Source organism: Delphinapterus leucas, chromosome 11, assembly GCF_059928025.1.
Source record: "Delphinapterus leucas isolate spDelLeu-1000000601 "Yukka" chromosome 11, BTC_Dleu_Yukka2, whole genome shotgun sequence".
Lineage (NCBI taxonomy): Eukaryota > Metazoa > Chordata > Mammalia > Artiodactyla > Monodontidae > Delphinapterus > Delphinapterus leucas.
This window is the reverse complement of record NC_143139.1, coordinates 50990506-51006072: the sequence shown is the minus strand read 5'-3', so window position 1 is coordinate 51006072 and position 15567 is coordinate 50990506. Positions and strand designations below refer to the sequence as shown.

Below are 15567 nucleotides of genomic sequence, written 5' to 3'. Positions count from 1 at the left end.
TTACCAACACTTTTTATCTCTTGTCTTTTTGATGATGGCCTTTCTAACAGGTGTGAGGTGCTATCTCATTGTGGTTTTGATTTGCATTTCCCTAACAATTAGTGATGTTAAACATCTTTTCATTTACCTGTTGGCCATTTGTATGTCTTTTTTGGAAAAAGGTCTTTTCAGATCCTCTGTCCATTTTGTTTTGTTTTGTTTTAAGACTTACTTACTTATTTATTTATGGCTGCGTCCAGTCTTAGTTGCAGCACACGGGACCTTCATTGAGGCGTGAGGGATCTTTCGTTGCAGTGCACGGGCTTCTCTAGTTGTAGTGTTTGGGTTTTCTCTTCTTTATTTGTGGTGCACAGGCTCCAGGGCGCATGGGCTTTGTAGTTGTGGTCTGCGTGCTCTAGAGTGCGTGGGCTCTGTTGTTTGTGGCATGCAGGCTCTCTAGTTGAGGCACGTGAGCTCAGTAGTTGTGGTACGCAGGCTTAGTTGCCCCGTGGCATGTGGGATCTTAGCTCCCTGACCAGGGATCAAACCTGTGTCCCCTGCATTATAAGGCAGATTCTTTACCACTGGACCACCAGCGACGTCCCCTCTCCCCATTTTTTAATTGGCTGTTTTTTTGCTATTGTATGAGTTTTTTATATATTTTGCATATTAACCCTTTATCAAATATAAGACTTGCAAATATTTTCTCCCATTCAGTATAAGTTGCCTTTTCATTTTGTTAATGGTTTTCTTGGCTCTGCAGAAGCTTTTTATTTATTCTTTAATTGAGCTAGAGTTGATTTACAATGTTGTGTTTCAGGTGTACAGCAAAGTGATTTAGTCATAAATACATATATATCCTTTTTCAGATTCTTTTCCATTATAGGTTATTACAAGATAATTGAGTATAGTTCCTTGTGCTATACAGTAAATCCTTGTTTTTTAATCTGTTTTATATATACTCCCATACTCCTAATTTATCTCTTCACACACCCCCACTTTGCTAACCATAAGTTTGTTTTCTATGTCTGTGAGTCTGTTTCTGTTTTGTAAATGAGTTCATTTGTATTATTTTTTTAGATTCCACATAAAAGTGATACCATATAATATTATATGTCTTTCTCTGTCTGACTTACTTAGTATGATAATCTTCAGGTCCATCCATGTTGCTGCAAATGGCAAAATTCCATTCTTTTTATAGCTGAGTAATATTCCACTGTATATATATGTATACCACATCTTCTTTATCTGTTCATCTGTTGATGGACATTTAGGTTGCTTCCATGTCTTGGCTATTGTAAATAGTGCCGCTGTGTACATTGGGGTGCGTGTATCTTTCCAAATTAGAGTTTTTGTCTTTTCCAGATACAGGCTGAGGAGTGAGATTCTGGACCATATCATAACTATACTTATAGTTTTTTAAGGAACCTCTATACTGTTTTCTGTAGTGGCTGCACCAATTTACATTCTCACCAACAGTGTAGGAAGGTTCCCTTTTCTCCACACCCTTTCCAGCATTTATTATTTGTAGGCTTTTTGACGATGGCCATTCTGACTGGTGTGAGGTAATACAGTAATACCACATTGTAGTTTCGATTTATATTTCTCTAATCATTAATGATGTTGAGCATGTTTTCATGTGCCTGCTGGCCATCTGTATGTCTTCTTTGGAAAAATGTCTATTTAGGTCTTCTGCCCACTTTTTGATTGGGTTCTTTGGGTTTTGTTTTTGTTTTTTTGATATTGACATACATAAGCTGTTTGTATATTTTGGAAATTAACCCCTTGTTGGTTGCAGCGTTTGCAAATATTTTCTCCCTGTCTGTTGTCTTTTTGTTTTGTTTATGATTTCCTTTGCTGTACAAAGCTTATAAGTTTGATTAGGTCCCATTTGTTTATTTTTGCTTTTATTTCTTTTGCCTTGGGAGACTGATCTAAGCAAATATTACTACAATTTATGTCAGAATGTTTTGCCTGTGTTTTCTTCTAGGAGTTTTATGTTGTCATGTTTTATATTTAAGTCTTTAAGCCATTTTGAGTTTATTTTTGTATATGGTGTGAGAAAATTTTCTAATTTCATTCTTTTACATGAAGCTGTCCAGTTTTGGCAGCACCACTTAGTGAAGAGACTGTCTTTTTTCCACTGTATATTCTTGCCTCCTTTGTTGTAAATTAATTGACCATAAGTGTGTGGGTTTATTTCTGGGCTCTCTATTCTGTCCCATTGATCTACGTGTTTGTTTTTGTGCCAGTACCATACTGCTTTTTTTTTTTTTTTTTTTGGCTGCATTGGGTCTTTGTTGCTGTGCACTGGCTTTCTCTAGTTGCATCTTGCAGTGGCTTCTCTTGTTGTGGAGCACAGGCTTGAGACACACAGGCTCAGTAGTTGTGGCTCTCAGGCTCTAGAGTAAAGGCTCCGTAGTTGTGGCACATGGGCTTAGTTGCTCCACAGCATGTGGGATCTTCCCGGACCAGGGATCGAACCTGTGTCCCATGCATTGGCAGGCAGATTCTTAACCACTGCACCACCAGGGAAGTCCCACCATACTGCTTTGATTACTGTAGCTTTTAGTGTAGTCTGGAGTCAGGGAGCATGATACCTCCAGCTTTGTTCTTCTTTCTCAAGGTTATTCTAGCTATTCAGGGTGCTTTGTGTTTCCATACAAATTTTAAAATTATTTGTTCTAGTACTGTGAAAAATGCCATTGATATTTTGATAGGGATTGCATTGAATGTGCAGATTGCCTTCGGTAGTATGGTCAGTTTAACAATATTAATTCTTCCAATCCATGAACATGGTATATCTTGCCATCTATTTGTGTAATCTCCAATTTCTTTCATCAGTCCCTTATAATTTTCGGAGTACAGGTCTTTTACTTCGTTAGGTAGGTTTATTTCTAGGTATTTTATTCTTTTTGATGTGATTGTAAATGGGATTGTTTCCTTAATTTCTCTTTCTGATAGTTCACGGTTACTGTATAGAAGTGCAACACTATATTAATTTTATTAACATTAACTGTATATCAACTTTGTATCAAGCAACACTACCAGATTCATTGATGAGCTCTAGTTTTTTGGTGGTGTCTTTAGGATTTTCTATGTATAGTATTACATCATCTGCAGACAGTGATAGTTTTACTTCTTCCTTTGCAATTTGGATTCCTTTTCTTTTTCTTGTCTAATTGCTGTGGCTAGGGCTTCCAATGCTACGTTGAATAAAAATGGCAAGAGTGGGCATCCTTGTCTTATTCCTGATTCTAGAGGAAAAACTTTCATTTTTTCACTGTTGAGTAGGATATTAGCTGTGGACTTGTTATATATGGCCTTTATTATGTTGAGGCACATTCCCTCTATATCCACTTTGAGAGTTTTTATCATAAATGGATGTTGAATTTTGTCACATGAGTTTTCAAAATTCCTGAATAAGTTAGAATTCTCTAGCTAATGGATTACTTAGGTTTTCTATCATCTGTATAAAACAATGGGGATAACTTTTTTTACAGTATTGAAAATGACCCTCTTATTAACATGGTTATGTATTTGGGTTATTAGTCTTTAAGAAGTTATTACACAACCAAATACACTTAAAACTGTGTTCAGTATGGCCTCAGCTTTCACAGGAACTTCAGAATCGTTATGAACTGACTCATAATACAACTGAAATAAGTTTCTTCACATCATCCTTTCTTGCTGTCTGGAATCTCGATAAAGATCGTTAGTATTTTTTATTGTTATTACTTATATCTAAGTGACCATCTTCATACTTTTTATCCTTGCTGTAGGATTTGAAACTAGTTGTTCTCTCTACTTGTCAGGATGTTAAGTTTTGAGCAAAAGATGAAAAGCAAGGATATAAACGAAATAATTTTCTGACTAGTCTTTTGCTTGACAAGGTTTTCTGTATATGTGTTTGCCACTTAGTTCAAGTCTTTGCCTGAGGTGGTGGTTGGTCTAGTGCAGAGGGCCATGAGCTTATAGTCAAAAAGCGTGCATCTGGGCTTCACCACCGAGCGCCTGATACTTGAGTTAGTGTCGGGGCCTTGTCTGGCTTTCAGAACCTAAGTGTTGTTTTATTTCTGTTTTAAAGGATGGAAGGCTCCTTTCATATCATTTTCCATATCGTGCTTCTAAAGATGAATTAATAGAGGTAGATCTGCCCCACCTGTTTGTAAGGCAGCTGGTGACAAATAAGAGAAGGGCACCAAAATTTCATTACATTGAAATCAACATTGCTAGAATAATGCCATCAGCTGTGAACTTTCCCTTCCTGCAAGCGTTACAACTCCCTGAACTTTTGCACAGGACATAACTGACTGTAACCAAACTTGTTTGATTCATCTCCAGAATCACATGGGACACTTGGCTGTTCCTTAGTGTCAGATAGAGCTGATCATTTGGGAATAAAAGGTTGAGAGTAAGGTACAAAAAAACACGAATTTTGTTCTGTGTGTTTTAGTTTATTGGAAGAAATTGTTCAACAGATAACTGTTTACTTTACAGACACCACTAAAGAAAACCAAGGCTCTCATTGGAGGGATGGGGATGACTTTCTCCAGTGCTGTAAGTTTTGAAGCTGATTTAATTTTGTTACACTTTAATTGTGTTTATGTTCTAAGAAGAAACACTTTCTTTTGGGTCATCTACTGTAATTTCTGTGGTTTTTTTCTAATTAAATGCCTGATCTGAGGGAAGGAGTCTATTTAATGTAATATAGATTTGTTTAGTTGAAATATTACTTCTTAACAATTGAAGATTAATTACAGGTATTTTGTAAGCCATTCTCATCTACAACTCAGAAGTAGAGAAGTTTATTTAAAACTTCACTGTTTGAGGTTTGAAAATGGATTGTAGGAAACAGTTAACATTTGTACTGTGTAAATTGAGTTCCATGGTAAAAGCTTGCAGGCTACTCTGCAAAACCCAATTAACCCTGATAGCCAAACCTAACGAAGATAATAGCAGCAAAATGAAAGAAACCCAACAACAGCTGTGTGTACATGTGTGTGTACATATATGTAAATACAAATATATGTGTATATGTACACGTGTAAACATAAATACAAAGATCCAAAGTAAAATACTGACAAATCAAATTCAGGAACCATGCTCATAACCGAGTCAGTGGTAGCCCAGCTTAAGATGGGGAAATCCACTGAACAGCAGCTTGTGTTGTGGCTAAGAGCAGACTCTGGAACCAGATCACCCTGTTTTGAATGTTGTCTCTGCCTCTCTCCTAGCTGTGCGACCTTGGGGAACTTATTAACCTTTTTGGCCTTTGGTTTCCCCATTTGTAAATAGGGATACTAAAACCTGTCTCGGAGGTTAAATGGATTGTTACATGTAAAGCAAGCATTTATATCAGTGCCTAACTTAGAGTAAGTACCACTACATAATGGTGGTTATTATATTGTTCACCAGCATATCAGTGGTTAAAAGGAGGAGAATTAGATACTCATCTCACTGGATGCTTGAAAGTCCTCTGAAATGTTGGCGTCCTTTCCTTGTAACTTATTAAACTGTTACATCCGTACTATGACGAGTATTTCAAACAAATAGCACAACTTACGGTTAAGGTTAAAGTCTCAGAGCACTGCTGTTAGGGAAGAGACAAGGGCCCAATATCTCTCACTTAATGTTCTTCTGAACTGTCCAGTCATTGGCATAAGTCTTGTGGAATTCAGAGTACTTGTGGAATTCAGTACTTGTGGAATAAAAGTACTGGAAAAAGACAAAAATTGTTATTTCCACTTGTCTGGATTTTCTGCCTAGAAAACATAGAGTTGTTGGAAAACTTTTTAAATTAATAGAATTTAGTAAGGTAGAAATGAAAAAATAGAAGTAACTTTCTTCCATATGACTAGTTAGAAAAACATGGGGGAGAGAAGATCCCACTTATACAGCAGGAAAATATAGACTCTAGGAATAGCTGGTGGTGGCCAGTAATGGTTAAGACCTATAAATGTAGTTACAAAATTTTGTGAGTGATAAAGTATTGGGTTGGCCAAAAAGTTCATTACAGGTGATGTTACGGAAAAACCCGAACGCACTTTTTGGCCAACCCAATACTTCATACATAGATATGCACATCATTTTGAGTGGAAAGACGCAAGATTATAAAATGCTTATTCTAATCAGAATCCCAGCAAGATTTTTTTTAGGCTGAATTAAGTGATTAAAAAGTTATCTGGAATAATAAATAGGTTAGAATAATCAAGGTAAAATGTTTAAAGGAAGAGATTTCCCTACTGGATACTAAATGTAAGATCCAGTGAGCAGTGTGGCATTGGCCAAAAAATAGGTCAGGAAATATAAAAGCGAGAGAATTAAAAGAGTTGCCAATGTGAAAATTATAAAAGTCAAACATGTAACAAACTCAAAAAGCAAAAGTAAAAAAACGGGAAGTATTTGTAACATGATTGAATCCTTCCTTAACTCAAATTTTATGTCACAAGAGGGGAAAATGTGCAAAGCACATGAACAAACCATTCACATGAACACAGTTGGTCAGTATGCATGAGGAGAATGTTCATCCTCACCGGTATTTAAAAATGCCAAATCCAGTTTGAAAGGCCAAAGAAATGCTAAGTATTTCAAAGGGATAATATGTAATTCTGGCAAGGGCGTGCTCAAATGAGCATTCCCTCCCTGCTGGTGCGAGTATAAGCTACTATTACCCTTCTGTAAAGTGGATCGGTGATGAGTATTAAGACCTAGACAAACATTGGGTTGAATAGGATAATTCTGTTGATCACAGGAGCTAATAGCATAATTAGAGTAGGAAAAAAAATTTGTGTCCAGTGTATAAAGTGATGCAAAAAATGTATAAAGCCACAGATCAGCCTGAAAATGAACCTCTACTTCTCTGCCACATTAGATTCAAGTAGTATTCTTTATCTTTGTTCAAGACCTAGCTCCCACCATGCTGTATTCCTTGCATGTAAATATTTCTTTGGCAGATGAAATTAGAACTTTAGGTTATCCTGTAGAAAGAAACCAGCTGAAAAAGAAATGTTTCCTGGGTTCTATCTGCTTTACTGTCTCCACTAGGGGACTTAAAGCAGCTCTGAAATGTGTCATGTATAAAGAAAACCTCTATTCCATGGGAAACTAGAAATTTGACTTCAGAGCATTGAGCAGCTTGCTTTCTGTTTAGAAATGATGAGAAATCCGTCTGTCTTGTGTAACTTTGCCTTTTTTGCTTCTCTTCCATTTGTAGTATGTGCCAAGCGCTCTTTGCTGTCCAAGCCGAGCCAGTATCCTGACAGGGAAGTACCCACATAACCATCACGTCGTTAACAACACTTTGGAGGGAAACTGCAGTAGTAAGTCTTGGCAGAAGATCCAAGAACCAGATACTTTCCCAGCAATTCTCAGATCAATGTGTGGTTATCAAACGTTTTTTGCAGGGAAATACTTAAATGAGGTATGTTGAATGATCTAATTATTCCCGTTCTTTCTTTTTAAAAAACAGCTTCTTGAATGTGAATTAGTATGATTCATGTTAATTGTTTTTTAATTAGCATCCGTTCAAGTCATGTTAAACGGTTTTTGGTATATGTTGTTTTCTCTTAATCTGCCTGTTAAACCAGAACTTACATGAACGTATTTACATGATTTGGGCACTGTGGTTATTCTTTCTTTAAATAGTCTCTGGAGCATTTGTTTAAAAATTGTCTTAGGACTGCTGTGGTCTGATGCATATTCCCCCTTTTCCTCAAGAATTCTGCTTGTCCTTTGGCTGTCATGGTATCTTTGTTTCCATTTCCCCCTTTATCAGGAGTGGAGTGAAGAATTTTTTCCTCTGGGCATCTTTTCCTGAATTATAGCAGCTTAATGGTTAACCCACTTTCTGAAAACTGGGAGCAGATTGTGGAGAGATCAGTGATGAAGGAAAAGCACGCAGAGCCTGAGACATTCAGACCATTGAAGCATGTGGCCGAGTGGTTAGTGTGCTGGCCTTGAGGGCCTGGATGGAGGGAGGCCTCACTGTGACCTGCCAAAGCCAGATTTCAGGGCCTCGGGTCCACCACATTGGCCTTAGCATTTAGTCGAAGTTCAGGCTTAAAAGAAATAATGAGTTTGAGAGTGTTTGGGGTTATCTCTTAAAATAAAACTGGGGATTCAGGACAAAGAGAAGATGCACGTTTTCTTATGTACTTCATCTGTGGTTGCTAGAGATCTTAATATCTGATCTGAATTTTGTTAATTCTCCCCCTCCCCACAACAGTTGGGGGATTTGCAGCCTTGTGGATTTGATGAAAAATGAGTCAGTTTGAAAAGAATCATGAGCACTGTGATGGGTTAAAGCTATAGGTCATAAAGAGACCTTACACTACTTTGCATGTTGAAGATCATCTAACATATACAAAATTAGAAATTCTTCAAAATACAAAGACTTAGGGGACTTCCCTGGCGGTCCAGTGGTTAAAATTCTGTGCTTCCAATGCAGGGGGCACGGGTTCGATCCCTGGTTGGGGAACTAAGATCCCACGTGTCGTAGACACAGCCAAAAATAATAATAATAATAACAAAGATTTAGTTCTTAGAGGCACTGCCTTAAATGGGCAGTATTAAGCCTTGTCGAGATAAAATGGGATGATTCTGTGGTCTCTTCACTTAATTCATCTCATCAGATAAATTGAGTCCAAAAGTAGACTTCACCAGCAGGACAGCTGAAGTGATAGGCTGGTAGCTTGTAGTCTGATGATTTGGGCTGTTAGCCACAAGGTTGGCTGGACCATTCAGTCTAGGCCATCAGTAGCTCAGCAAATGAGCCATGTGGCCTAAGCTATGTGGCCTTTCCCTGTAAAGGGCCAGAAGTCAATATTTCAGGCTTTGCAGGCCATATGTCTCTATAGTGACTCTACAGTTCTGCCGTTGTAGCAGGAAAGCAGCCACAGACTTACATAAACCAATGAGTGTGCCTGTGTTCCAGTAAAACCTCACCGTGACTGAAATTTCAATCTTATGCAACTTGTCACAAAAATATTCCTCTTTTGATTTTTTTTTTTTTTTTTTTGGTGGTACGCGGACCTCTCACTGCTGTGGCCTCTCCCGTTGCGGAGCACAGGCTCCAGACGCGCAGGCTCAGCGGCCATGGCTCACGGGCCCAGCCGCTCCGCGGCATGTGGGATCTTCCCGGACCGGGGCACAAACCCGTGTCCCCTGCATCGGCAGGCGGACTCTCAACCACTGCGCCACCAGGGAAGCCCTGATTGTTTTTTTTTTTATTCAAGTATAGTTGATTTTGATTGGTGTTTATATTTTTTAATGTTTGGAAGAAAATTCTTAGCTTGCTGGCCCCACAGAACAGTAGGCAGGCTAGATTTGGCCCGCAGCCATAGTTTGCCAACTCCTGCTTCAGAAGTTCCTAGGACAATAGTGTTCTTTACTTTTTGACTGTTATGTGTTTGAGGAGATGGAGCACCTACCATGTTTCAGGCACTGATCTAAAAAGATTCTGAAAGTTTCCTGTTTCCTTCTGGTCTGGTCACGTCCGAAGCACTTCTAATGCGCTGCCTGTTTTGCTTTGCAGTATGGAGCCCCAGATGCAGGTGGACTAGCACACGTTCCTCTGGGCTGGAGTTACTGGTATGCCTTGGTGAGTGATTAATGAAGTCAGCGGCAATTCCGCACAGCCCTGCAGATGCTATTTACTTTCTGCTGTAGCTCTGATGTTGACATTATTTGGTTTGCTTTTACGATTGACCATTTTGTCTCCTTAAAAGAAAGTCTGTTGATTTGTGAGTCACTCTGTTTGTGGGATACTTTTCTTGCATTCCACAAGGTTTAGCAACATATTTTGCTGTTCTACCGGATCCATTTCTGGCTTTTTAAACTAGGACATATTACTGAAACTGTGCTAGTAGTTAATAAAACCCTAGTCATAAAGTCCAATTCAATATTGACTTGAGCAATTACCTTTTTTTTTTTGTCTTACCACTATTTAAACAGAGTATAGTTTAGCCCAGCATGGTTTCCAACTTTCATTTTGTGTGCTGACCTCATAAAAAATCTTACTTTCCTCTCTTTAATAGGAAAAGAATTCTAAATACTATAATTATACCCTCTCTATCAATGGGAAGGCACGGAAGCATGGTGAAAACTACAGTGTGGACTACCTGACAGATGTTTTGGTGAGTTACTGAAGCTCTGTCCTTGCACTTTAGCTCATGTTTAATTAAACTCTCTGCCTAGAAAATCTTTACTTGTATTTGTTAATGTTGGGTAACATGAATAATAACTTGGTCTAACCGCCAAATAATATTTCCAACTGATTAAAATAAAAACTCCTGAGGGTGTTTTTCTTTGTAATTAAGCCAGGCTCAGATCTAATGTTCTTGAAATTCCAGCAGAAAATCCCTTTTCCAAAGGGTAATCTCTAAGACTATAGAGATTACTTCGAAGAGGTTTTACTTTGTAGGGGTTCCTACTCTTGATCCCAGTTTTACTCACAAGCTACAAGATGGCAGCTTCATCATGAGGGTGGCGGGATAGGGATAGGGGAGTTCTTCAGGCATTGTATATTATACATAAAAAATACTGAAATTGGGACGGGAATTTGGGACTGTCCTTTCCTGTCTAAGATGTATCTAATGACAGCCCCCCCCCATAGGGCATTCATTCACCAAGTACTTCAGCACCCATTATAGCAGGTGTTCAGCAGTAAATGAAACAGAGTCCTTGATTCTGTGGACGGTAACCTTTTAGTGGAGGATTTTATTTACCCATATGTGTGTTGTCTTGTTAGATGGCGATTAGTTAGAGAAATAAGGCAGGGGATGGGAGTTACGTAGATAACATTTAGGCAAAATCATAAGGAGATGAGAGTGAGCTATACAGGTCAGGGGAAAGAGTGCCACAGGCAAAGGGAACAGAAAGCGTGAGGGTGTTGAACCAGGAGTGTGCGTGGCAGGTTGGAGAAACCACAGGGTTTCTTGACAGGGCTGGAGTAAAGTAAGGGGATGGGATGGTGATAAGAAATTGATAGTATCTTTTGAGTTTAGTGTTGGGAATAAATGAAGATGTAAATCAACTAGGAAATTAAAAACACAGCATGTGTGTGGGAAGCTTTCATTTTCGTAAAGTATCTCCAGGGAAGCAAATGAAAATTTTAAGTCCATATAAATTAAAACCCTGGTGTGGTGTATTTAGACTTAATATTGCTCACTTAGTTTAGCTACTTCAGCTGGCACAACTTAGGATATCTACTCTCTACATATTTTTGTAAAATTACAGTAACTGAATTCACTTTTCCCACTGTTGTGAATTAGGTTGGCTCTCTTTTTATGTTCTTTAAAGCATCAAATGTATATACTCTAAGCTGCATTAATATAAGTTAATACTAAAATGGCCAAATTACTATTTTTTTTCCTTATGGGAGGCATAACAATTTTAAGGTCATGTAAAATCATCAAAATCCTAATTGCTTTCTTCGATGGTGTGCTTTTCAATTTTTTATTGTGTTTGCCTGAAAGCCAGACGATCTGTTCCAGCAACACGCTTGCAAGTGACTGTGACATACATTGTATGCTAAGATTGGTGGAAAAGCTAATAGGGCCCTGTACCCCTGTTCACCAGAGAACAGGTATCTATCAGGTCCTCAACTGTGAAGTAGGGTAAGCAATGACAAATCTTTGTATATGTCAGGCCAATGTCTCCTTGGACTTCCTGGACTACAAGTCCAACTCTGAGCCATTCTTCATGATGATCTCCACTCCGGCACCTCATTCGCCTTGGACAGCTGCACCTCAGTACCAGAACACCTTCCAGAACGTCTTTGCACCAAGAAACAAGAACTTCAACATCCACGGAACGGTAGCTTCCCCTAGCCCTTGCATTAGGCCACGCTCGATGTGATTAGTTGTGTCACATACTTGCCAGGGAGCCTTTGAATCATATAGTTGCTCTTCCTTCTAAACCTTTTAAAGGTGATTGCACCTGTCGCTAACATACTAGGTAGTACACGCTTGCTTCAGAAGTCAGATAGGGTTCGTGCCACACACCCAGTGGGCAGCTGGAGAGCCGGCGGACAATGGTAAACAAATGCCATCTTTCCTGACTACAGGCTCTTTTGATAACCTCTGTGCTGGCACTCCTCCTGCCCGGCAGTGGCTGAGACACGTCCCTTGGGGCTGAGCTGGGCCTGCAGCAGTCTCCTTTGGGTGGCCCTTAGCAGGCCCGAGGCGTAGGAAGAAGAGGGGTGACACAGTGCAACGTGATTGGGAAGGGAAGTTGAATGGAGAAATGAGCCAGAGCAGGCCATGACCTAAATACTCTTCCCTTCATATACCACTTACCCTTCCTATGGCACAGGAGATGGGCAGTTTGCTAGTTCAGAAGCAGAAAGCTTCTACTGCCTCATGCCTGTTACCCAGAAATCTTAGTTGCTTGCGAGGTGGTAGAAAGAATGAGTCTTGGAGTTAGAGTCCGTATTACCGCTTTCTAGCTAAGTGACCTGACCATGAGCAAGATGCTTAACTTGCATTTTTCTCTCTAAAGTCGGGGATCCTGACCTCTCCTGCAACTCTTGTATGGATTAAAATACACAGAAGCGTCTAGCATGTTGCCTGGCACATTGTAGGCATGTGCTTGCCATGGATGACATTAAAGATGAGTGAACCGAGTTTGAAACCTGGGTGCCATTCTCTCTGTGTTCCAAAAGAAGTTCATAGAAGTTCCCATGACTAAGTAAGATTAGAAACTTCAGGTTAAATAAGTCACTCTGCTACAGGATTTCTCAGTTATTCGTGTTCTGACGTGAATTTGCAGCAGGAAGAGATGCTCTGTAGCATTTGTCAAGCGTGCTAACTAAAGAAGGCTTTGAGGATCACAGTTTGCAAGATGGCAGCTTAGGGTTTTATGAATGGGGAGGAGAGAATAAATGGTATTTGGCAATGTTTTGTGTGTTTTTTTTTTTAACTGTGACTCTTTTATTTATATGAGAAGCATCCTCTAGATTTGGACTTGAAGTTTTAGGAAATTGCTATGATGAAATTTTTCCCAAGGTCCAAGGATGATCGCTATCTTAGGTAGGAAAGATAGAGGGCCATGGAATGATGACTTATTAGACAAAACTTAGAGGAAGGTAAAGTGGATATTTATCCTTTTAGAGTTTGGGTGGTAGACCCAAGTTATAAATTTAATCTTCTGGTTAGTAGTTTCCAGTATCTTTCACAAAATCTCTTATTAAAGCTGCTAACAAAGGAGCCCGGGCCTTCTGCCATTAAGGAGGTGATGAGAAGAAGCTAAAGAATGAGTGATAATTTGCAGAAAGTTTTTTTTACCAACACAGGGGAGGGAAGTGGGGGTGGGTGGTGGAGGGAAAATCTGAAGTTGCTTAAACAGGCTCCAGTTAGTTCCTTTTTTGCTCGAGTAAATCATCTTTTTCATTATTCTAGTAGTTTGACTGTGGTGACTTGGTGTTAACTTCTGTTTTTCTTTTAAATTTTAGAACAAGCACTGGTTAATTAGGCAAGCCAAGACCCCAATGACTAATTCTTCAATACAGTTTTTAGATAATGCATTTAGGAAAAGGTAAGAGCTGCTCCTTTCCAGTCTAGGTGGTCTTTGAGGACCCTCAGAAGCAGCCCATGAACAGGGAACTGCACCACATGGTTATTTCTGAGAAAAAATCAGAGGGTAGCAAGATGTTGGGAGAGACTCTGATGGGAGGTCTTTACATTTAGCTACAAGGTGGTCTTTGGACCTCAGGTCTAATTAAACAGTCCGTTTTTATGACTTGTTAAAACATTGCAAATTGGAGCCATTTGGTTTCTTTTAACAATTTTCTATATCTAAAGAAAAGGTTGGAAACCTTTGTCCATCATCGGATGAATGGATAAAGAAGATGTGGCACATATATACAATGGAATATTACTCAGCCATAAAAAGAAACGAAATTGAGCTATTTGTAATGAGGTGGATAGACCTAGAGTCTGTCATACAGAGTGAAGTAAGTCAGAAAGAGAAAGACAAATACCGTATGCTAAAACATATATATGGAATTTAAGAGAAAAAAAATGTCATGAAGAACCTAGGGGTAAGACAGGAATAAAGACACAGACCTACTGGAGAACGGACTTGAGGATATGGGGAGGGGGAAGGGTGAGCTGTGACAAAGCGAGAGAGAGGCATGGACATATGTACACTACCAAACGTAAAATAGATAGCTAGTGGGAAGCAGCCGCGTAGCACAGGGAGATCAGCTCAGTGCTTTGTGACCACCTAGAGGGGTGGGATAGGGAGGGTGGGAGGGAGGGAGACGCAAGAGGGAAGAGATATGGGAACATATGTATATGTATAACTGATTCACTTTGTTATAAAGCAGAAACTAGCACACCATTGTAAAGCAATTATACTCCAATAAAGATGTAAAAAATAATAATAATAATAAAAGGTCGCTTTGTGAGAGATTAGCCCCAATATTTGCCTGAGACCCAAAGGCTTAGGCTAGAGCAGAATATTTGCCTTTGCAGTTTTTAGTTTTCAGGAAATTCTTACTTTCTCTTAAGGTGCATTTAGTTTTAGACCAGGGGTTGGCAAACTTTCTGTGAAGGGCCAGATAGTAAATATTACAGGCTTGTCGGCCGTATAGTCTGTGTCACTGTTGCTCAGCTCTGCTGTTGGAGCGCATAGCAGTCCTGGACAAGACAAGAATGAATGAGCATTGGCTGTGCTACAGTGAAACTTTATACATAAAGCAAACAGCGAGTTGTTGTTTCATGGGCGTAGAGTTTCAGATTTGCAAGGTGAAAAGGTTCTGGAGATCTGTTCCACTATGTGAATATACTTAACGCTACCGACCTGTACCCTTAAAAATGGTTAAAACAGTAAATTTTATGTTATGTGTTTTGTACCGCAGTTAAAAACAAAAACACAGACAGTGGTCAAGCTTTGGCCCATGGCTATCATTTGCTGACCCCTAGTTCGACCATTAAACATTGTTGTAGCCAGGTCTATCTGAATTCATCTCTATCAGTCAGTGCTGAGTTGACAACTTTCCCTTCCAATAGTCTTTTATTCTCATCTTCAGCCACGATAAATAATAAAGCTAACTGGTCATAAAAACCCTCATTTATTTCTGTAGAATCGGTTAAATTTGGAATCAACTAATTGTGTTCTGGAGTTTTCTAATCTGTGCTTTGCAATGAATGGAAGGAAAGGAAATAGGGGATTTGAGCTTTTGGGGAGAGTGGCTCTGAGGGGTTTTTTTTGGGAAGGAGGTTGGGAGTTTTTTTGTTTCGATTTGGTTTTGGGGTGTTTTTTGGACTTCGCTTTTTTGGCAAGATGGCAGTACCTCAGCATTGTCTCTGAAGTCCCATTGCTGCCCTCTGTTCACATCCAGGTGGCAGACTCTGCTGTCAGTCGATGACCTTGTGGAGAAGCTGGTCAAGCGATTGGAGTTCAGCAGGGAGCTCAATGACACCTACATCTTTTACACCTCAGACAACGGCTATCACACAGGTAAGGGGCACCATGACCTTGGCGAGGTGCCTTTCCTTTCTCGCTCAATCCGTAGCACTGGCAGGGAGCTCCTGTCCTTTTGCGGCAGTGGACGGGCCAGAGGGAGGGTCTTGCCCTCAGGGC

General features: G+C 39.6%; 1 protein-coding gene across 2 annotated transcripts in view; it reads left to right on the top strand.

Moving 5' to 3' along the window:
- The window catches only part of GNS (glucosamine (N-acetyl)-6-sulfatase), a 51964-nt gene that overhangs the window by 6161 nt on the left and 30236 nt on the right, over positions 1-15567 (top strand). For both annotated transcript variants that reach the window (XM_022571620.3, XM_022571619.3), the window contains exons 2-8: positions 4480-4539; positions 7196-7402; positions 9515-9580; positions 10017-10115; positions 11629-11796; positions 13433-13515; positions 15326-15444. In XM_022571620.3, coding sequence (XP_022427328.1) covers positions 4480-4539; positions 7196-7402; positions 9515-9580; positions 10017-10115; positions 11629-11796; positions 13433-13515; positions 15326-15444 — 802 coding nt within the window. The remainder of the gene's footprint in view (positions 1-4479; positions 4540-7195; positions 7403-9514; positions 9581-10016; positions 10116-11628; positions 11797-13432; positions 13516-15325; positions 15445-15567) is intronic.